This window comes from Pelophylax lessonae, assembly GCF_965119305.1.
Source record: "Pelophylax lessonae genome assembly, chromosome: 4".
In the NCBI taxonomy this organism is placed as follows: domain Eukaryota; kingdom Metazoa; phylum Chordata; class Amphibia; order Anura; family Ranidae; genus Pelophylax; species Pelophylax lessonae.
In genome coordinates this window covers 289,704,234-289,727,968 of record NC_138771.1, presented here as the reverse complement: position 1 = coordinate 289,727,968, position 23,735 = coordinate 289,704,234, and the positions used below count along the sequence as shown (strand labels likewise).

The window sequence follows — 23,735 nt, the reverse complement described above, 5'->3', positions numbered from 1 at the left end:
ATGAACTGAACAGAAATGATTTCAAAATCTTGAACACAAAATCTTAGTCCCATTTTGGCAGCTGAAATGGGTACTAATGGGTTCTTTTTCCTACCCACTCTAAAGCATACCATGGAGCCTCAAGCAACCCATACATATTTATGCAAGAAAGTTCAGAGAACAACCTTCTTCTAAAGGTGGGATTTTCCTGCATTTTCAACCACAAATTGAACTAAGTTAAGGTAAATTCCCAGAGGCAATTTTCCACAAAATAGAGTCTGAACAGAAGCAAAGAGTTTGGGACAAAAAAATGAATTCAAGACAAAACAATAAAACCAAATGTCAGAAAGAAAAGAGGTGAGAGACCTCTTCAACTGGTGTCTTCTGACAGCATTATTCAATGTTCTTTGAAACAGAGTGTATAGACTATTATTATTATATACAGTATACTGGATAAAGGAGAAAAAGTACTCCCATTGTCCTCTACATAGGGAATGGCTCATTCACCACTAATCAGAAGAACATTGTCATAACAAAATGACTAAAATGGCAAAATTGTTGTACATATTTAATAATGATATTAAAGCTAATCATACTTTTATCACATAAAATAAGTACTTATTGAAGAAGTAAATAATTTAAAATTACATATAAACACACGCAGACATCATACCATTTAGTGACAGCATAAGTGATAAATTAATGTAATCAGACATGCTGAAACAAGTTCAAATGATAAGTCATATCTGACATTAACTTAATAAATAAGTAGGCTATTTTAATTGTCAGTATCTTGTCTGCTTTAACCACTTAAGCCCCGGAAGATTTTACCCCCTTCCTGACCAGGGGGTATTTTGCGATTCGGCACTGCGTGACTTTAACGGACAATTGCGCGGTCGTGCAACGCTGTACCCAAACAAATTTGACGTCCTTTTTTTCCCACAAACAGAGCTTTCTTTTGGTGGTATTTGATCACCTGTGTGATTTTTTGATCATGCGCTATAAACAAAAAAAGAGAGACAATTTTGCAAAAATAACAATATTTTTCACATTTTTTTATACGAAATTCTCCCCCAAAAAAATGTAAAAATCAAATTTTTTTTAAATTTTTTGCCAATTTGTTTTCTGCTACATATGTTTGGTAAAAAAAATCACAATAAGCGTATTTTGATTGGTTTGCGCAAAAGTTATTGCGTTTACTAACTAAGGGAAAGATTTTTGTCATTTTTGTTGTTTTTTTTTCTAACGCGTAATGGCGGCGATCTGCGATTTTTTTTGCGGGACTGCGACATTGCGGCGGACAGATCGTACCCTTGACTGACATTTTTTACACTTTTGGGGGTACCAGTGACATTACTACAGTAATCAGTGCTATACATATGCACTGTTACTGTAAAAATGACACTGGGAGGGAAGGGGTTAACTTTATTGGAGTACGTCACTTTGCCTGGGAGGGGCTGACCGCCGCCGTATATAGTCGGGCGGCGGTCGGCAAGTGGTTAAACACAATTGCACTGCAAGCAAGCTCTAAAGATTAAGACAACATGCTTACAGCCCAACTCTGGGCCCGCAATGCACAGGTTAACTGCTCGATTTTGTCTAGAAGATTGGAGAATGGAGATGTGCTTACCTAATCCTCAAATCCTTCCCGCACAAGACTGGCCCCTGTGGCTCCTGTACCCACCCATAGACCTGCTCATAGATTTACTCTAGATTTGAGGACATTAGGAACAGCACAGTGCTAAGTGGTTAGCATTTCTGCCTAGCAGCACTAGGGTCATTGGTTTGAATCCCAATCACTGCACTACTTGCCTGGTGTTTTTGTGTTTCCTCCCACACTCCAAAGGCATGTTGGTAGGTTAATTGGCCTTAGTATGTGTATAAATGTGTGTTTGTTACCTTATATTGTAAGTTCCTTGAGGGCAGGGACCTGGTGTGAATGTACAATATATATGTAAAGTGCTGTGTAAAATGACGGCACTATATTCAGTAAGTACCTGTAATAAATAAATAGAGGTTCTAACCCTTCCATACTCTACCCAGAACCAAATAAAAAAGTTTGGGCTTTACAGGCACTTTAAATATGTAATATACCAAATGCATAAGGCCTCATGCACACAGGGTGTTTGCATTTCTCCTCTGAACACTTTTTACTCCTGGCAAGAGAAAGCAGCTTAAAAAATGCACCTAAAGTCAGTTTGTGTTTAGGTGTGTTTAGATGCGTTAAGCATTTGTGGATTCTATTGGCGCAGAATATTTATTTATTCTGGCCATTGGAATGAATAAATGAATGCTCATTGCGTTTAGATGGGTTTATACATGTCAAGTGTTTTTTTCTAACCAAAAGCTCCTCTCCTGAATACTCCGGTGATGGGTCTTTTAGACTGTAAATGCTCCTTTCTGATACGCCTGTAAACACTTATGTGTGCATGGACACATAGGCAAACACTAAGGTTGCTTTTACAGGATGAAAAAAAGCCAGATGCTTGTGAAAGGAAGTGTGCATGAGGCCTAAATGTATAGATAAATATACAGTGTATATATATATATATATATATATATATATATATATATATATATATGGATACACACTCACCTGCCACTTTATTAGATACACGTGTTCAATTGCCTGGTAACACATATTGCTAATCAGCCAATCACATGGCAGCAACTCAATGCATTTAGGCATCCAGACATGGTGTAGAGTAATTGTTGAATTTAAAACTGAGCATCAGAATGGGAAAGAAAAGGAATTTACGTGACTTTGAATATGTCATGGTTGTTGGTGCCAGACAGGCTGGTCTGAGTATTTCGAAAACTGCTAATCTACTGGGGTTTTCTTGCACAACCATCTCTCGAGTTTACAGAGAATGATCCAAAAAAGAGAAAATATCCAGAGAGCGGCAGTTGCACAGATGAAAATGCCTTGTTGATGTCAGAGGTCAGAGGAGAATGGGCAGACTGGTTCAAGACAATAGAAGGGCAACAGTAACTCAAATGACTACTCATTACAACCAAGATATGCAGAATACCATCTCTGAACGCACAACACATGGAACCTTGAAGCTACAACAGCAGAAGACCACACCGGGTGCCACTCCTGTCAGCTAAGAACAGGAAACCAAGGCTACAATTTGCACAGGCTCACCAAAATTGGACAATAGAAGATTGGAAAAACCTTTCCTGGTCTGATGAGTCTAGATTTAAGCTGCGACATTCAGATGGTAGGGTCAGAATTTGGAGTAAACAACATAAAAGCATAGATACATACTGCCCTGTATCACTGGTTCAGGCTGGTGGTGGCGGTGTAATGGTGTGGGGGATATTTTCTTGTCACACTTTGAGCCCCTTAGTACCAATTAAGGGTCGTTTAAAGGCCACGACCTACCTGAGTATTGTTGCTAACCATGTCCATCCCTTTATGACTACAGTGTACCCATCTTCTGATAGCTACTTCCAGCAGGATAATGTACCATGTAACAAAATTTATAAAATGTGTTGCGCATAATAAAAATCTATAAATGGTGATAAATAAAAAATAAATATGTGAATAAATCAAAAATGCAATTGTATAATATTCAATGAATCCAATAAATTACTTATAAAAGTGCATGGTGCCAATACTACTTAAAGTGCATCAATAAATAAATCATAGTGCCACATACTTCTTAGCAAATTAATCACAAAGAATTCACTCATACAGTGCAAAGTGGATATTTCAAAAAGGTGAAACAAAATGATAATAGTCCAAAGAACTGAAAAAATAAATAAAATGAATAAATAAATAGTCTCTGTGACTCAGTGCAAATTGCAGTATCCTGAAGTGCTTGAAACCACCAATAGGTGGCAGGTGCTCCCCAGAGAAGTGAGTGACCAAGGTGTCACGGCTTCATGAATCACTGTGCACCCCCTTGTGAATGGACGCTCACCTTAAAGATGGTAAAATCAAGCTCATCAAATAGGGGTTCCTATCCTGGGATGACCCTTCCAGTGATCCTTGGCTCACACCACGATATAAAACAACTGCCACCTGTTGTCACAGAGACTATTTATTTATTCATTTTATTTATTTTTTCAGTTCTTTGGACTATTATCATTTTGTTTCACCTTTTTGAAATATCCACTTTGCACTGTATGAATGAATTCTTTGTGATTAATTTGCTAAGAAGTATGTGGCACTATGATTTATTTATTGATGCACTTTAAGTAGTATTGGCACCATGCACTTTTATAAGTAATTTATTGGATTCATTGAATATTATACAATTGCATTTTTGATTTATTCACATATTTATTTTTTATTTATCACCATTTATAGATTTTTATTATGCGCGACACATTATATATATTTTAGATTATTTACACTTTTAATGAGAAGTGAGGTGTTTGCGGCATTTTAAAATATCTGGAAATTAAGAGGTAGCTCGCAGGAACCCTTTGTTTTTTAGCACCATGTAACAAAGCTCAAATCATCTCACCACTGGTTTTTTGAACATGACAATGAGTTCACTGTACTCCAATGTCCTCCGCAGTCACCAGATCTCAATCCAATACCTTTGCATTGTAGTGGAATGGGAGATTCACATCATGGATGTGCAGCCGACAAATCTGCAGCAACTGCGTGATGTCATCACGCCAATATGGACCATGAGGAATGTTTCCAACACCTCGATGAATCTATGTCATGAAGAATTAAGGCAGTTCTGAAGGCTAAAGGGGGTCCAACCCGGTACTAGCAAGGTGTACCTACTAAAGTGGCCGATGAGTGTACTAAATATAAATATGTGGCTTTTTTCTGCCAGAAGGTGGCGAAAAGCAGTTCCGCCACCTCTGGCAGCCCTCTTTTCTGCAGCCTGTCACATTACACAGAAGCCAGTAGAGGAAGTTTTCCCTACTATTCACTTATAATATATATAGATATATATATATATATATATATATATATATATATATATATATATATATATATTACATGCATAGATTTTATGTGTGCACACGTATTATTCTGTTGCTATTGTTTGGTCTGACTACGGATAGGATAAATAGCTCTTTATGTTTAGATGTGCACAATCCATAAAAAAAATCTCAGGCTAACATTTATAAAAAAACAAATCTTTCTTTCAATAAATGACCTTCTGTCTATTGTGTGAAGAAATTCTTAAACTTGGAACTCTAGTGAAAGCAGTAAATAATTTTACAAGGGCGCATATATGAATTGCTGTTTTATAAATTCATGTCATGTCAATTACTTAGCATTAGAACAGAAAAAGAGGATTATGCATGTGGTGACATTTCAGGATAAACGGTATATGCTAATTCTAAAGCACTACATGTAGGACTCTATAAACAACTGCTTTGATGCACAGCCAAATATAAAAAGTGTCTTTCTGTAAAGATGAGAATTGGCAGTCAACTGTTCATAAAATATTTAACTTGTTACTTTTTAATTACTAGTATTATTAATATTCATTTAATTAGCATGAATGTATTATCCAGTGTTTCACATAGTATACAGAGTGTACATTGACCTAGGAGAATATATATTTTTTAGGGAGGTAGATGTGTTATTATTTTAGTTGTGGTGCATCAATGACACGGGGGCCCTTGGGTGGGATGTCCCTCTGCTTGTGCAGGTCATATTCAAGTAATATTCACTGGTAGCCTTCCTTAAACAGGTAGACTATGTACAGGCCCCACAACTGTCCTCCTAACCCTCCTTACTTGGGTTTGGCTACACTTGTGCACCATTGGTAGGACTAAGAACTAGGTCATAGTTAAAACATGTCACACTTTTTCCTGCGTGCTGTGAGTGTTTATGTCACTTCATTAACCACTTTAGCCCCGGAGGATTTTGCTGCTTACTGATCAGGCCCTATTTTGCGATTCGGCACGGCGTTAATTTAACGGACAGACAAGTGCGCAGTCGTGCGGCGCTGTACCCAAATTTTTTTTCCCATAAATAGATCTTTCTTTGGGTGGTATTTGATCACCTGTGCGATTTTTATTTTTTGCACTATAAACAAAAAAAGAGCGACAATTTTGAAAAAAAAAAAAAACAATATTTTTTCCTGTGCATTTTCTAGTGTGAACCAGTCCTTAAAGTGGATGTTATCATAAAAAAAAAAAAAAAGAAAAAATGGAACCTGTTACCTCAAAGCATGTTATACTGGCACAGTGCTTGTGTTGTGTAATTTGACCCTTTCTATCACCTGATGCTGCCCAGTTCTGCCCTTCCCCCCCGTATATTGACCAAGGTTTATCATGGCTGCTGAGCCCTGACACCGTGGTCAGTTTACGCGCCTCCGTCATCCGCTGTCTCTCCTTTGTCCTCTCTTCCCCTCCTAGCTCCCTGCCTGTCAGCTGTGTCAGTGCCCGCTCCTTCCCCCTGCTGCAAAAGTTATTGTTGTCTTCCTATAATCTCCTCTGCTATATTAACCACTTAAGCCCCGGAAGATTTTACCCCCTTCCTGACCAGGGCCTATTTTGCGATTCGGCACTGCCTGACTTTAACGGACAATTGCGCGGTCGTGTGACGCTGTACCTAAACGAATTTGACGTCCTTTTTTTCCCACAAACAGAGCTTTCTTTTGGTGGTATTTGATCACCTGTGCGATTTTTACTTTTTGCGCTATAAACAAAAAAAGAGCGTCAATTTTGCAAAAATAACAATATTTTTCACATTTTTTTATATGAAATTCCCCCCCAAAAAAAAGTAAAAATCAAAATTTTTTAACATTTTGGGCCAATTTTTTCTTTACCATATGTTTGGTAAAAAAAATCGCAAAAAGCGTATTTTGATTGGTTTGCGCAAAAGTTATTGCGTTTACTAACAAAGGGATAGATTTTTGTAATTTTTGTTGTTTTTTTTAACGCATAATGGCGGCGATCTGCGATTTTTTTGCGGGACTGCGACATTGCGGCAGACAGATCGGACCCTTGACTGACATTTTTGACACTTTTGGGGTTACCAGTGACATTACTGCAGTAATCAGTGCTATACATATGCACTGTTACTGCAAAATTACACTGGCAGTGAAGGGGTTAACTTTTTTTTGAGAGGGAGGGGTTATGTGTATCCCTAGGGGTGTGATTCTAACTGTGATTGGCTGTGGCTTGAGGTGTAGGAACAGTGATCAACGGTCCTACATAGTAGAACCGTATGATCACCATTCCTACACAGGGGAGAATGACAGGCGGCTTGTTTGCATCAGCCGCCTGCCTTTCTCCCTCTCCACCCGATGATCGCGAGTGACCGGTGGACATCAGGTCCGCCAGTCACACGCGCGGGGGGGTCCGTGATCACGCGGGAGCGCGCCTCCGGCGGCGCGCGCTCGCTCCCTAGACCCTCACAGGCTAGCGACGTAGCCCTACGTCGCTCTGCCTGTGAGGGGCTGACCGCCGACGTAAATAGTCGCGCGGGGTCGGCAAGTGGTTAAGTATTTGGCCCAGTGTATGTTATTTATGAAAGAGATTGCCAGTTCATACCTATTTTCAGAGCGCTGCTTGGCGCTCACGTGACCGCTCACAGCTTTCCTCTCCTCCTCCCGACTGACATCAGCCAGGTATTCTCAGCCATGCCCGCTGTAGCTGTCAAATCAGGGAAGACAGCGTTGGATGGTCACGTGAGCACCGAGGGGTGCACTGAAATTAGGTATGAAGTGGCTTTTTTTTTATAAATAACATGCACTGGGGCACATACTTTAATATAACACAGGGGATTATAGAAAGAAGAAATGTGGCTTTACAACCACTTTAAGCAAGTAAAAAGCACTTTGCAAGGTAGTCAGCATTTTTCTTTTTCTTGTGCTATGTTAACGGGAATATGTGACAAATATAAAGTAGGTGTTATGCCTATTTGCCTGCAAAAGTGGAAATATACTTCAATGTATACCTTACTTGTAAGCAAATTTTTTTTGTTAATTTGTTGCAAAGTTTCTTACTTGGAGATCCTGCCAGTAGTAACACTCTCTAGTACCAGCTGACAATGCTATACCAGTATTCTTGTCCAGGGCAAGAATGCACGTACATATGAGCATGCATGGGTCTCTGTGCACAAATATGCTCACCAGTGTGCCCAAAGATCCTGGCGCCTGCTAGCCTTTTTAAACCTGAGGCTTGACTAGCCTCATTGCTGGATTGTCTTCGGCTCTGATTCGGAGTTCCTGAAAACCTGCTAAACTTGTTTATAACCCGGGTATGCCTGATACTTCTTTTCGGATTGCTCTTGCTTGTTATGACTACTGCCCATCTGTGTTATTGACTGACTGTGTACTATGCTGCCAGCAGGTTGCCAACTTCTGCCTGTCCCCAAACTTGAAACGGATTGTGATCATGTGACCTGACTCCATACTGCCACAGGGTGGATCCCTGTGTTTCCAAGCTCAAGTTTATTGCTACAGCTTCCTGGCACCTGACCTCTTCCGCTCCTCTAGCAGTCCCCGTCCCTACTACCAGGGGTGCATGGAGGGAAATTATGCAAGAAGCCACCCTCGTCATCTCGGGTTCCACAGTCAGATATGTGACATGCTAAGCCACTGCAAAATAATAAGCAGTAATGTTGTCAGTCTGGGTTTGCTCACTAAAGTTGGCAGTTGGGCTGCCTAAAAAGCAGATTGACATCCGAACAACCAACTGAAGGAGCCCTGACATACACTTTAAGGGACTGATAGCCATGCACATACCCTTGTGAGAGGCTTGGTTGGACCTCAGGACCTTGGAACATGGAACCTGAGACTGTTGCAAGAGTAAATTAGCCCTAAGCCTAGGTTCACACTGAGGCCGTTTTGATTTTAAGCCAGCATTTCATTCCGACTTAAGGGGTGATTTCACAGACATCTATGCGGGTTCCTGCACAGATGTCTACTGAAATCGCCCCACGAAGTTGCCAAAAGTAGTACAGAAACTACTTTTGGGAATCGGTGCGGCAACGCAAAGTTGGCATCACACCAATTCGGACGGTGCAATAGGCTCTGATTTGACGTGTCAAATCACATGTCAAATCGGACCAATGTGAACGTGGGCTAAGGTAGAATTAGTTGATGAGGTCAGCTGTTTGCTCTTTTCATTTATCAGCATGTTAGCATATGAGCACTGCAGCATAACTGATTGCTTCTCCTTACCACAGCCTGAGCTCTTCTGTTAGGGATTGCCAGGAACTTACATCAGGGTGATTGCAAGTGATGTCATCAGAGGAACTTTGACCGGAAAAGTAGGCAGAAGAGCCTCCAGGGATCGGTATAGCAATGGAGAAGGGCCTGCAGGAGCCAGGCGCTCTGAGAGGGGACAACAGGATTTGATCTTTGTGCTATCTATGGTGAACAGGAGCAAGCCCGATAAGTGTTGGAGCATTGTCAGACCACCCTTAACTTACTGGTCCACATCTGAGGGTAAGAGGTCTGGTGTACTATGGTGTTGATGGAGGACTGTCATTTTACCTACAGACTGGTTTCTGTTACACACTCTGGGTGCTCCCTAGGATTTGTGGACTTTTTTACTTAAACAGACTTTTTATGAGTGCTGGATTTATGTTTTAAATGTTTTGATGATTGTCACTTACAATTTATGCTAGCTGCTGTCCAAAAGTCCAAGCACAGTGAATTTTTCTGAATACTGAACCATCGGCACTTGACACTGACTTAGCAGTGCTTACAACCAAGTGTCCTTTCCAACAACATACAGAAACACACTTAAGCCCCGTACACACGTACCGATTGTCGGCCGTAAATATTCGGCCGACGACCGATCGGCCGATTGTAGGCTTGTTAGTATCATGCTTCCGACAGCCGACAGCGCATTTTCGGCCGAACAGAATCTGTCGTGCAGGCATTAAAATTTTTGTTGGCCAACACCAGAACGGCCGATTGTTCGCCAGTCAGTACAGATTTCGGCCGACAGACAGCAGATTAGCAAGACTGGGCATGCTCAGAAAAGAAAAAAGACAAGGAAAGTTAACCATCACATGACATCACTTCTGCAGTCGGCTGTTGTTGGCGGAAAAAATTTGTGTGCAGTCTTTTGCAGTTTTCAACAGACACGACAGCCCTGGACAAAAGACGGCCGATCGTTCTGCCGACGATCAGTACGTGTGTACGGGGCTTAACACACCAAACGGTTTGTCTGAAGCTAACCTACGAGTATGACTTTGGATTAAAAGAGAAAATCCATACAAATAAATGTAGACAATACAAACTTTATTTAAACTATTCCCAGGACCTCAATGCTGAAAAAAAAAAGGAAGAAATTAAAGCTCTACACCTTTATTCGTAGTAAGTCAATAGATACAAAAAATAGTACGCAATTAGCTATATAGGTGTATTTTTTTACATAAAGTTGCAGCATTACACAGGTCTTACAGGTTAACTGGACATCTACTATATCTACTTGATATCAGGTGCAGTGATTCTGCCAGGATACAAAACAGAGTATATTCAAATAACATACTTGGGTACTTTTTCTTAGCAAAATACTGATGACCTAGTAATAACAGTAGCAATGGCTTTTAGTGATGGGCCAAACACCCCCCTGCTCGGTTCACACCAGAACATCACGAACAGGGAAAAAGCTCTAGCGAACATGCAAACTCTGTTAAAGTCTATGGGATGCAAACATGAAAATTAAAAAGTCCTAATTTTAAAGGCTTATATGCAAGTATTGCCATAAAAAGTGTATTGGGACCTGGGTACTGCTCTGGGGGAAGGGTATCAATGCAAAAAAAAATGTTTTTAAAACAATAGTTTTTACAAGGCAGTGATTTTAATGATGCTTAAAGTCAAACAATAAAAATGAAATATTCCTTTAAATATCATGCCTGGGGGGTCCTCTTAATGTGCCTGTAAAGTAGCGCATCTGTACGATGTATGTAGCCTTCTGCAGCAATACTGACATTTCTAAAGGAAAAAATGTAAATTAAACTTGCTAGCGGCTGTAATGTATTGTCGGCTCACGGCAATACAGATAAAAAAATGGCGTAGGGTCCTCCCCCCAGTCATGTGACATCAGAAGGGGGCGGTGCCACCGGGTGACATAACAGGGTGGCACAACCCCTTCCCTCTAAAAGAGCTGTCAAAGCTGAGAAGCGGCATACGGCAGGAAGCCTCAGAACAGGCAAAGCATTTTTGAAATTTTTTCTATTTCTCGGATGCGGCAAGCGTCGTGATTGACGATGGATTTACATCGGGGGACACTATTTTTATTTTTTTTTTTAATAAAGGACTTGTCAAAAACTGTGTTCTGTGGTTTTTCCTTTTTTACACTTTTTTGGTGAATGGGTAAGGTTACGATGTACCCGATACCCATTCACATAGGGGGAGCTGGGATCTGAGGGCTTCCAGATTCTGATAATCTCCCCCCCCCCCCGCAGATCCCCACAACCACAGCCCAAGGTTGTCGGGAAGAGGCCCTTGTCTCCAACATGGGGACAAGGTGCTTTGGGGGGCAAGCGGCCTGGTATGGCTCAGGAGGGGCGCTCACTCACCCTCCCCTTTCCTGGCCTGCCAGGCTGCATGCTCAGGTAAGGGTCTGGTATGGATTTTGGGGGGATCCCACGCCTTTTTTTTTTTAATTCTGGCGTGGAGTTCCCCTTAAAATCAGTACCAGACCCAAAAGGCCTGGTATAGATTGTGTGGGGGACCCCATGCCATTTTATTTTTAAATTAAATGGTTCCTCTTAACCACTTAAATACAGAGCACTTTCTCCCCATTCCTGCCTAGACCAATTTTCAGCCTTCAGTGCTCATTGGCGCCTACGGGAAATATTGGTCAGCTTGGCATGGCACTGCTCCCTGTCTTTAACATTGGTGTCTATGGGAAATCTTGGTCAGCTTGGCTGGGCACTGCTCACGAACTATAAGTGAGAGGGACACAAAACTTGGGGAGCACCGAGAGGGGACCCAGGACTACAACATATCTATACGTTTTAAAAGTGGGGTATGCCTGTACACTACACTGACTGCACTAAACTGACTCAACACACTATCCACTAACTACCTGCCTAACCTCTATTGTCACACACTATACACAGCTGCTGTGTAAGCAACAGCCTTATATAGTGTGGGGCGTGGACCTAGCCCCTGAGCCATGATTGGCTAAAGGCACCCTGCCTTTGGCCAATCATGGCTCTGACAGCACATTGTGCTGTGATTGGCCAAAGCATACAGGTCAGGTGCATGCTTTTGCCAATCATCAGCAATCATTGCACTGCAACAGTGCAGTGAATTATGGGGCACTCATCGGTGGTCGAACTTCCCGCTGAGCGCCACATTTGTTTGTGTGTTCAGTGAACATATTAACAGCTGATGTTCGAGTCAAACTTACATTCGACTCAAACATAGAGTCCATCCCTAATGGTTTTATAAATAGAAGTGTACAATGATGTATAGGAAAAAGACCCAGGGCAAGTCAATAGAGATGTAACGCATATGCCTTATGCCTCGATTACTTTCCAATGATGGGATAGTTGCCTACTGATTTCGCTCACATTGATTTTCTTTCATATCTAAATATAAACAGTAGTAAAGCAGTGTTAAAAAAAAAGTTCAGCGTTGCAGCACCAAGTGTTTCTATTCCATTAATAATTGATATGATAAAAGTATAGGAATGTACAGTAAATTGGGCTGAAGGCAGAAAGCTTGGAAGAAGATGTTACATAACCATGGAAAGACAGAATTTCTTTCCATGGTTATGTAACATCTTCTTCCAAGCTTTCTGCCTTCAGCCCAATTTACTGTAGATCAGTAATGACCCTTTATAGTCCAAACTATAGTCATGGGACATTCAAACCAGAAAAAAACATGTAAATTGTACAAAAACACATGAACACAATTCCATTCAATGATACTGTGTATAGTGTTTTAAGGAACTACACTCACCGGCCACTTTATTAGATACACCTATTCTAATTGCTAGGTAACCCAAATTGCTAAACAGCCACTCACAAAGCACCAACTTAATGCATTTAGGCATCTAGACATGGTGGAGACAACTTTTAGAAGTTCAACCCGAGCATCAGAATGGGGAAGAAAGGGGATTTAAAGCGGAGTTTCGGCCACCAAAAAAAATTCTCAATGAAAATAACCCCGGGACAGTCAGGGCTAGTACATTCCACAACGGATAGCCTCTGTACTGTCCTGGGTCGCACTTACCTTTTAGAAGAAATACTTACCTTGAAAATTTCTTCTCCAGCGCTGCCATCTCGGATGTGGGCAGCTGAAGCCAGCGCGTCCTCTTCTGCGTCCTCTTCCGTGTCCTCTTCTCCCAGAATGCGCCTGCACCAGCCCCGATAGTCACTTCTGGTGAGCACGCGCCATCCCTCCACAGCTTCTGGGCATGCCCAGAAGCTGTTTAGCAAGGAGTGAGGCCCCGCACCGGAAGTGACGAGCGGGGCCGGTGCAGGCGTATTGATTCCTGGGAGAGATGACGTTCAGCTCCCAGGAATCATTGCAAACTGGAAGTGACGAGGGAGGGTGACGAGGGAAGAGGGAGGAAGTGGAAGAAAGGTGAGTATATTTTTCTGCAATAACAAGGTAAGTAAAAAAAAAAAAAAAAATCGTAATTATTAATTTCTTTTTCAGGTGACTAGAAGCAAGCGGATGGCCCAAAATTGATGTCGATTTTTTTGCCAGAACCCCGCTTTAAGTGACTTTGAATGTGGCATGGTTGTTGGTGCCAGACAGGCTGGTCTGAGCATTTCTACTGGGATTTTCACACACAACCATCTCTAGGGTTTACAGAGAATGGTCCGAAAAAGAGAAAATATCCAGTGAGTGGCAGTTGTGTGGAGAAAAATGCTTTGTTGATGTCAGAGATCAGAGAAGAATGATCAGACAAAAGATAGAAAGGCAACAGTAAGTCAAATAACCACTTGTTACAACCAAGGTATGTAGAATACCATCTCTGAATGCACAACACATTAAACCTTGAAACAGATGGGCTACAGCAGAAGAAGACCACACCGGTTGTCATTCCTGTCAACCAATAACAGGAAACTGAGGCTACAATTTACACTACAATTGGACAATAGATTATTTGGAAAACGTTGCCTGGTCTGATGAGTCTAGATTTCAGCTGCGACATTCAGAAGGTAGGGTCAGAATTTGGTGTAAATAACATGAAAGCATGGATCCATCCTGCCTTGTATAAACGGTTCAGACTGGTGGTGTAATGGTGTCGAGGAAATTTTTTTTGGAACAATTTGGGCCCCCTAGTACCAATTAAACATTGTTTAAACACCGCAGCCCACCTGAGTATTGTTGCTGACCATGTCCATCCCTTTATGACTACAGTGTACCCATCTTCTGATGACTACTTCCAGCAGGATAATGCACCATGTCACAAAGCTCAAATCATCTCACCACTGTTTTTTTTGAACATGACAATGAGTTCACTCTAAGTACTCCAATGGCCTCCACAGTCACCAGATCTCAATCCAATAGAGCACCTTTGGGTTGTGGTGGAACAGAAGATTCATGGATGTGCAGCTGACAAATCTGCAGAAACTGCGTGACGTCATCACGCCAATATGGACCATGAGGAATGTTTACAACACCTCATTGAATCTTTGCAACAAAGAATTAAGGCTGTTCTGAAGGCAAAAGGGGGTCCAACCCGGTACTAGCAAGGTGTAACTAATAAAGTGGCCGGCCGGTCAGTATGTATAAACATAAATATATATATAAATACTGTATATGTGTATGTATACAGTATATACAGTGCCTTGCAAAAGTATTCGGCCCCCTTGAACTTTGCGACCTTTTCCCCCATTTCAGGCTTCAAACATAAAGATATAAAACTGTAATTTTTTGTGATGAATCAACAACAAGTGGGACACAATCATGAAGTGGAACGAAATTTATTGGATATTTCAAACTTTGTTAACAAATAAAAAACTGAAAAATTGGGCATGCAAAATTATTCAGCCCCTTTACTTTCAGTGCAGCAAACTCTCTCCAGAAGTGAGGATCTCTGAATGATCCAATGTTGACCTAAATGACTAATGATGATAAATAAAATCCACCTGTGTGTAATCGAGTCTCCGTATAAATGCACCTGCACTGTGATAGTCTCAGAGGTCCCTTTAAAGCACAGAGAGCATCATGAAGAACAAGGAACACACCAGGCAGGTCCGAGATACTGTTGTGGATAAGTTTAAAGCCGGATTTGGATACAAAAAGATTTCCCAAGCTTTAAACATCCCAAGGAGCACTGTGCAAGCGATAATATTGAAATGGAAGGAGTATCAGACCACTGCAAATCTACGAAGACCTGGCCGTCCCTCTAAACTTTCAGCTCATACAAGGAGAAGACTTATCAGAGATGCTGCCAAGAGGCCCATGATCACTCTGGATGAACTGCAGAGATCTACAGCTGAGGTGGGAGACTCTGTCCATAGGACAACAATCAGTCGTATACTGCACAAATCTAGTCTTTGTGGAATAGTGGCAAGAAGAAAGCCATTTCTTAAAGATATCCATAAAAAGTGTTGTTTAAAGTTTTCCACAAACCACCTGGGAGACACACCAAACATGTGGAAGAAGGTGCTCTGGTCAGATGAAACCAAAATCAAACTTTTTGGCAACAATGCAAAACGTTATGTTTGGCATAAAAGCAACACAGCTCATCACCCTGAACACACCATCCCACTGTCAAACATGGTGGTGGCAGCATCATGGTTTGGGCCTGCTTTTCTTCAGCAGGGACAGGGAAGATGGTTAAAATTTATGGGAATATGGATGGAGCCAAATACAGGACCATTCTGGAAGAAAACCTGATGGAGTCTGCAAAAGACCTGAGACTGGGACGGAGATTTGTCTTCCAACAAGACAATGATCCAAAACATAAAGCAAAATCTACAATGGAATGGTTCACAAATAAACATATCCAGGTGTTAGAATGGCCAAGTCAAAGTGCAGACCTGAATCCAATCGAGAATCTGTGGAAAGAACTGAAAACTGCTGTTCACAAACGCTCTCCATCCAACTTCACTGGGCTCGAGCTGTTTTGCAAGGAGGAATGGGCAAAAATGTCAGTCTCTCGATGTGCAAAACTAATAGAGACATACCCCAAGTGACTTACAGCTGTAATCACAGCAAAAGGTGGCGCTACAAAGTATTAACTTAAGGGAGCTGAATAATTTTGCATGCCCAATTTTTCAGTTTTTTATTTGTTAAAAAAGTTTGAAATATCCAATAAATTTAGTTCCACTTCATGATTGTGTTCCACTTGTTGTTGATTCTTCACAAAAAATTACAGTTTTATATCTTTATGTTTGAAGCCTGAAATGTGGCAAAAGGTCACAAAGTTCAAGGGGGCTGAATACTTTCGCAAGGCACTATATATATATATATATATATATATATATATATATATATATATAGCTTTTGTTTCTTCCGGAACGTGGTGGAATACAGTTCCATGAGGAACTGGTAGACCATGAGGAATGTTCCCAACACCTTGTTGAATCTATGCCATGAAGAATTAAGGCAGTTCTGATGGCAAAATGGGGTCCAACCCGGTGCTAGCAAGGTGTACCTAATAAAGTGGCCGGCGAGTATAGATTCGCATCATGGATGTGCAGCTGACAAATCTGCAGCAACTGGGTGATGCTCTCATGTCCATATGGAGGAAAATCTCTGAGGAATGTTTCCAACACCTTGTTGAATCTTTGCCACGAAGAATTAAGGCAGTTCTGAAGGCAAAAGGGGGTCCAACCCGGTACTAGCAAGGTGTACCTAATAAAGTGGCCGGTGAGTGTATATTGCTTGGTCTATGGATACTACACTGTCTATTCATTTTGGGACATACTTCACTCTGATTAAAAAAATGCAATAACAAGAAAAACAGAACTATTATCTATACCAGTCAAAAAACTGATGAGCTTTCATTAAATAGCCAGCACAAGGAAAACAGCTTGCATCTGGCTGGTTGCTGTGAATGAAGGTTTATGTTTTTCTTTATTTTCTCTAGTTTTATTATTAATCTCACTTTCTGTTTTAACAATAATGTTTTTCACTTGAAAGAAAACTATATCATGAGAAATTCTAAGGGGCCAAGTCACACCCGTAGGTGTGCGCAGCCTATTGGATTAGGGTGTGCACCCTAAAGCTCAAACACGTGTGTGTCTATATATATGGGACCTTGACACATTGATCTCCCTGCCGGCACAGTGACAGATAAGGGTGTAAATGCTTCTCTTATGGCAGAGTAAGATGGAGATCTTTCCCACCTTCTTGCCACCACACAGAGCGATAATGCTAATGCACATGGAGTGATTAGGGTGTGCCCTGGCACACCTGGCACACCCTGTGCGCACACCTATGGTCACACCATGTGCATAAGTGTGCATTGGACAACCAAAATACTAAAACAAGCCAAAATTGTTTCTGATAGGCTTAATTCACATAAATGCATTGGATTGGTAGGCTCTGGGTAAACATATAATGGGCTGCATGTAAATAAAGCATGACATACTGCATTTAAACACAGCGTGACGCACTGTATGCACTGTAATAAATGTTAAGGAAAGAAAAAAAAATGTACTTTTGCTACTGCTGTGAACAAAACCCCCAAGCATAAATTCAACAAGTTAAAAAAAATACAGTATGCATATGTAAGTGCTGCGTGTGTGTAAAAAGAACAAAAAACAAAAAAAGGATGTCAGATCAAGTGCATTTAGTGCACATCAACACATTCTAATGCAACAGAATAGGTATAAAAAATAGCCTCAGTGCTGCCATTGCTGACCTCTTCTGCTAAAAATGTTATTTGCCTGGCCATCTCATTAGAGTCTTTAACACATTCTAAAGTATAGGTAGAAGGCACTGAATAAAAATAATATATGTTAGTGCCTGCAGTAGAAGGAAAAATCTATAATGAAGTGCATAATCCTTCTGGTTAGACAGCTCTCATTCACAAAAAGGCCTCAAGGAGGAACGTCAGATGGGATTTAGGGGGTACATAAGACTCTAAGTCAACAGTGGGGGGGGGGGCTCTTCTTTCTTCTGTACCCTAAGGGCTTCATTTTCTGACCTGAAACAACCATGCAGATCTGGAGAGTCACGACTCCTGATATGCATACTTCTCTCAAGTCAGTGGCTTAAGGCCCGTACACACGATAAGAAAATCTGTAGGGAAAATTCGTCTGACTACCGATCTGTCAATTTTCGGCTTGTTAGTATGGTGCTTTCGACAGCCAACTCCGACTTTTCGGCTGACAAAATCCTGATGTGCAGGCTATAAAATTTTTGTCGTCCGTAATACAACGTCCGATTTTCATCTGATTAGTACAGATTTCGACGAAAAAAAATCTTAAGAGCAAGACTAGGCATGCTCAGAGACGAAAGAACACATACAAAGCAATCCAACACATGACATCACTTCTGAAGTAGAATTCTGTCGTACAGGAAAATTTGTATGAAAATAACCTCTTCACTTTCCACATCAGATTAGCATGCCACAAAAAAACAGATGACAGATCGTTCGATAATCTGATCGTTTGTACGGGGCTTTAGATGGTACTGAAAGGATCAACATGAAAATTGGAGAACTAGCATTTTCAGAAGTCAGCTACACCTGTCCCTACACTTCCTCACTACACACTTCCTTAAAAGCATACACCAGCATGTTAGACTTTAGTTTAAAAATGTCTATTGGCATTGAAGCTAAATCTGTTTCCTTTAAAGGCAAGTCCACAAAGTTAATGTAAAGTCTGATATCAATTATTTTAAATTTGTGCCGCCATTGCCAAGTTATATGCAGTAGGCAACTGAAATCTCTGACAACTGCATAGGTATGTCTATGGACTGTATAGCAGACACATAGGGTAAGATTTACTACAACAACTGGAGCATTCGGAATCCGGTGCAGCTCTGCATGATAGCCAATCAGCTTCTAACTTCAGCCTGTTCAATTAAGCTTTGACAATAAAACCTGGAAGCTGATTGGTTTCTTGCAGAGCTGCACTAGATTTTTCACTCTCTAGTTTTGGTAAATCCCCCCTATAGAGTCAAAGATCCCAGGTGAGGTAGCCTTTACAGCATGCTCAAAAGGAATAAAAGAGGGGTAATCAGCGCTTCATTTCTAGGAATGGTGGACCACAAATAAATAAAATGTGAATGTAAATAATGTTGTGTGAAATATGACCACTGTAAACGTAAAATGAAGAATAAAAGGAATAAAGAGAATATAAAAAATATATATCTCAATCCTTCATAAGAAGTCAACAATGATGCACAAATGTGCAAAATAACCCAATAAGTGCTGAAGTGCTGCTGAATCAAATAAATAATAACCATAAACAATGTAGATAAAATGGATATGCAAAACAAAATGATTAAGGAGACAATCCTAGTAAAGCAGTGTAGAAATATGCAAATATACACAATAAGTGCTGGAGTGCTGATAGATAAATCAATAAAGTGATCAGTGCCAAATACTGATGATGAAGGTGCTTAATAGTGCTATAAATAAAAAGATAAAATAATGATAATAACTGTGGACGACAAATAAGCTGCACTATACTGGTGGTGATTGACACAAATATCATGTGCAGGTGAAGACTATAAGTTGAAAGTGCAACTAGTGCTCCATGGTGCAAAATAATAATCACCAGCAAGGAAATGCTGTACAGTGCCTACAATGAATAAACGCAGAAAACAGAAAAATCCAAAATACGAACAAATAATGTGCACAAAAATAAAGTGCTACTTCATAGCAAGTGGTTATAATAAAAGTTCATTGGTGATCCAGTGACTTTGCTAAAAAAAACACTTCCGGTGACAGCCAAGTGCGATTATTCGTGAGCTTTAAGGTGATATAGCCATTACAACATGGCAGCCTGGGTGCTGTATTATCACACTCAAAGACTTAGCAAAAATATGTTACCTGGGCTGTCTAATTTTTCTAATTATTATTTAATGAATTCATTCATTCATTCACATTTTACAGATTTTTTTAAAACAGAATTTACATTTGGTTACAGTATTGAATGAATTAAGTAAAGCGCCTAACTTGGCTGAAAATAACATAAAAATCAGTTTTTATTATTTTATACTTTTTATTTATTTTTCCTTACTGCTGTAGATGACCTAACTATTACCTATGCAATATAAAGTGAAGATTTTCTACTTTAACCACTTTAGCCCCGCTCACTGTGCCTCTACTGCGGCACAGTGGCTCGTTCCTGTCCAGCGATGTAAACCTACCTACCTACGTAGACTCCTCCCCTTGTGGGAGCGGCGCTCGAGCGCCGCCGGAGGCTCGCTCCCGCTGTATTCAGTCACAGCGGGAGTCGGGCCAGGGGAGGAGCAGCGGCGATCGCCGCTGCTCTTCCCCGATCATCGGGGAATCGAGTTTGGAGATCCGCCGGCTTGTGTAGACAAAGCGGGCGGATCTCCTAAGTGACAGGCAGGGTCAGATTGCAGGGTTCAGCATAGCTGAACATGCGATCTGTCCCTGTGTGTCTGAGTCACCTCCCCCCACACACGTTAGTAAGCACCAGGCATACATTAACCCCTCCCTCTCCAATAAAATTAACCCCTTCCCTGCCAGTGTCATTTTTACTGTAACAGTGCATATTTATAGCACTGATTACTGTAGTAATGTCACTGGTAACCCCAAAAGTGTCAAAAATGTCAGTCAAGGGTCCGATCTGTTCGCCCCAATGTCGCAGTCCCGCAAAAAAAAAACGCAGATCGCCGCCATTACTCCATTTATTAAAAAAAAAAACACCAAAAATGACAGAAATCTTTCCCTTAGTTAGTAAATGCAATAACTTTTGCGCAAACCAATCAAAATACGCTTATTGCGATTTTTTTTACCAAACATAGGTAGCAGAAAACAAATTGGCCAAAAATTTAAAAAAATTTAGATTTTTACATTTTTTTGGGGGGGAATTTCATATAAAAAAATGTGAAAAATATTGTTATTTTTTCAAAATCTACGCTCTTTTTTTGTTTATAGCGCAAAAAGTAAAAATCGCACAGGTGATCAAATACCACCAAAAGAAAGCTCTGTTTGTGGGAAAAAAAGGACGTAAATATCGTTTGGGTACGGCGTCGCAAGACCGCACAATTGTCAGTTAAATTCACACAGTGCCAAATCGCAAAAAGTGTCCTGGACGTAAGACAGCAAAATCCTCCGGTGGTAAAGTGGTTAATATACCGGTCTTAAGCATATCCTATAACCAGAAGCTAGTCATCACCCAATTCAGATAATATCCACTGGATCGGAAAATTATTCCATGCCTCTGGGAACTGATTTGTGCACACAACCCCAGGCTGATCGATTTCAGAGAAAAAAAAAAACTGATAGCCCCAACTTTGCTTTTTCCCAGCTGGTCAATTTGCTTTTCCAAAACCAGGGTCAAAAGTGTCATGCCCATGCATGCACAGCCAACTCAGGCATCCTTGTTTATGTCAAGATCATTTAAAACAATGAGTGTTCCCTGGCTGGATACCTCAAACACCGTCTAAGGTCTGTGAGCTCCTTTGGAAGCTTACATACTTCACTGTGACTTTGAGCTTTCCGTTCCTAACTTCTTTACGCTAATTTTAATTGTTTTTTAGCTCCAGTTGCACCATCTGATCAACACAGCTTCCTTCCCTCCCCTTTCCTTCTGGCACAGACTGGCTGTGTGTCCCTGTCCTTGCTCCTGGTAGCACATTTCTCCTGCAGGTGCTGATCCTTCTCCTCCAAAAGAGCTGCTGCCTCTTTCAGCGCCTTGGATGGCTAGCCACCCCGGTATAATGTCAATCAGTGTGACCCAGTGCACATCCCAAAAAACTTCTCATTGGCCATACACGACACATGTAGAGCACTATACATCTCTGCTCTTTCAAATAATTCTCTTTGATGATCAGGTCATAGGGCAAAGAACAACCCTATACAAGGTGGAGGTGAGAGCAACGTTCCCAGGTAATCATTTTCTGATTGCTTTCATCTGATGTGCTTATAATAAAGCTACCTCACTGCCATTTATCCCATTTTTCAGGCCAGTATGGATTCCAAGCTGTGACTGTTCCAGCAATACACACACTCTGTAGAAACAGATTGTTTCACACTACACTCTGCCTGGATCCATTGAATAATGATAAGAGCCAAGCTGGCCATCATGCACAGCAATGTCAAACACATGCACACAGCAGCATCAGCAGCAGGTACTGATCTAGTCCTACCTCTGTCCAATGTGAGGGGCTGGACCACTGTCGCCATGTCTGTGGTCGGATGCAGAGTGATGCTCAGAGCCAGAGCAGCAGAAGTGGAGAAGAGAGAGAGAGAGGGGGGAGGGGGAGAGACATGGAGAGAGAGAAGGAGAGAGGCACAGCTCTCAGAGACAGCAGCTCGCTGGAGCTGTTATTAACTTTATCTTCCTAATGAGACAATCTCTCAGCAATCATTGCAAATCTTCTACTGAGAAATAATGAAGACATCACACGTAACAGGCGTTCACAATACAGAAGAGCGATGGCAGTCTCTCTGAGAGCGCTGGATGGTTACCATGAGACGATGCACTTGGACTTGATTGATTCATTTTTCACACAAGTATATTTTTATATCCTGTAATGTTCCCCTGGTAACCCGCAACGCTGAACGATGTATTTTTTTCTTTTACTATATTCACCTTAATACTGTATCTGATTTCTCCTTCTGCTGCCACAACACTTTATGAGGCTTTTATGATGCTTGCACATAATGGAATAAAGTAGTATTTGCTTGTTAGGATTCCTTGCAGTGAGGATATCACAGTTAGAGAGTGGCAATGTGGCAACTTTAATGCTGCTTGCATATAGATTGTGCTTGTACTCCGGCAAGTGAAAGCTCCTCCTCAAAAGTTTTATGGAATGTGACCTAATTGTGTCAGATGACGCAAACGTTAGAGTCACCTACATTGTTGTGTCGACTTTTGTTGGTGCTTTTACATTAGCTGCTGTGCAAATGGAGATATGCATGCAGCTGCATTGGAGCTCATTGGAATGCATATTGCATAGGACTGCAGGCATGCAGCATGCAGATTACAATATGCCATGCAAGCCATCTTTTTATTTGATACAAAAAAATTAAAAATAACAATAATACTTATAAATAGTGACATGCTGGGTCACTTTAAGACTCCATTGACACTATGTCGGATCCGACTTCGGGGCGACCTGTGAAGTCACGTGCAGCGCGACTTCGGCACGACTTGCACAGTCTTCATAAAATTAATGTCTATGCAAGTCGCTCCAGGTCGCCCCGAAGTAGTACAGGACCCTTTTTCTAAGTCGGAGCGACTTGTGTCGCTCCTATTAGAACAGCTCCTGTAGCAGTTAATGGACCGCGACGGTGCACGACTTGTCAGGCTGACCAAGTCGCCTGACAAGTCGTGCTAGTGTGAATGGAGACAAAAGCTGAACTCCAGCTTTTGATACACTTTACATTGTTCGTTTGGGCCAGCTTGGCCCAAACAAACTACAGTACGTCCCTCACTAGCATGTACAGCCCCTGAATGTGTGGTATAAACTGTATATAGATGAAACTACATACAGCATACTACACTGTGTTCCAGGTTTGAGCCAAGACTTTGATAGACTCACCTAGGACAGAGGCTTTTGGAGGGGACTGCAGGCTTGCCTCTTGCTTACGGGCTTTGGGCCCTGGCTTTTAAGGGAATGCTACTCTTTGTGAGGTGTATGCTGAGGGGACCCTAGAAGTAATGTTACTTTGGATTCAAGTCCATGTCTCCACAAGACACACAAACTTGGGGATTCTAGGCCTAGCTGTCCATT

At 41.2% G+C, this 23,735-nt stretch overlaps 1 protein-coding gene across 2 annotated transcripts in view; it reads right to left on the bottom strand.

The window, feature by feature from the left end:
* Nucleotides 1-22,475, bottom strand: part of LIN7A (lin-7 homolog A, crumbs cell polarity complex component) — a 169,895-nt gene extending 147,420 nt beyond the window's left edge. Inside the window, exon 1 of one of the 2 annotated variants that reach the window (XM_082255187.1) lies at nt 22,146-22,475. In XM_082255187.1, the coding sequence (XP_082111313.1) occupies nt 22,146-22,182 (37 nt within the window). In that variant the 5' untranslated portion in view covers nt 22,183-22,475. The remainder of the gene's footprint in view (nt 1-22,145) is intronic. The other variant, XM_082255188.1, reaches the window with a different exon arrangement.
* Nucleotides 22,476-23,735: the final 1,260 nt, after the last annotated feature.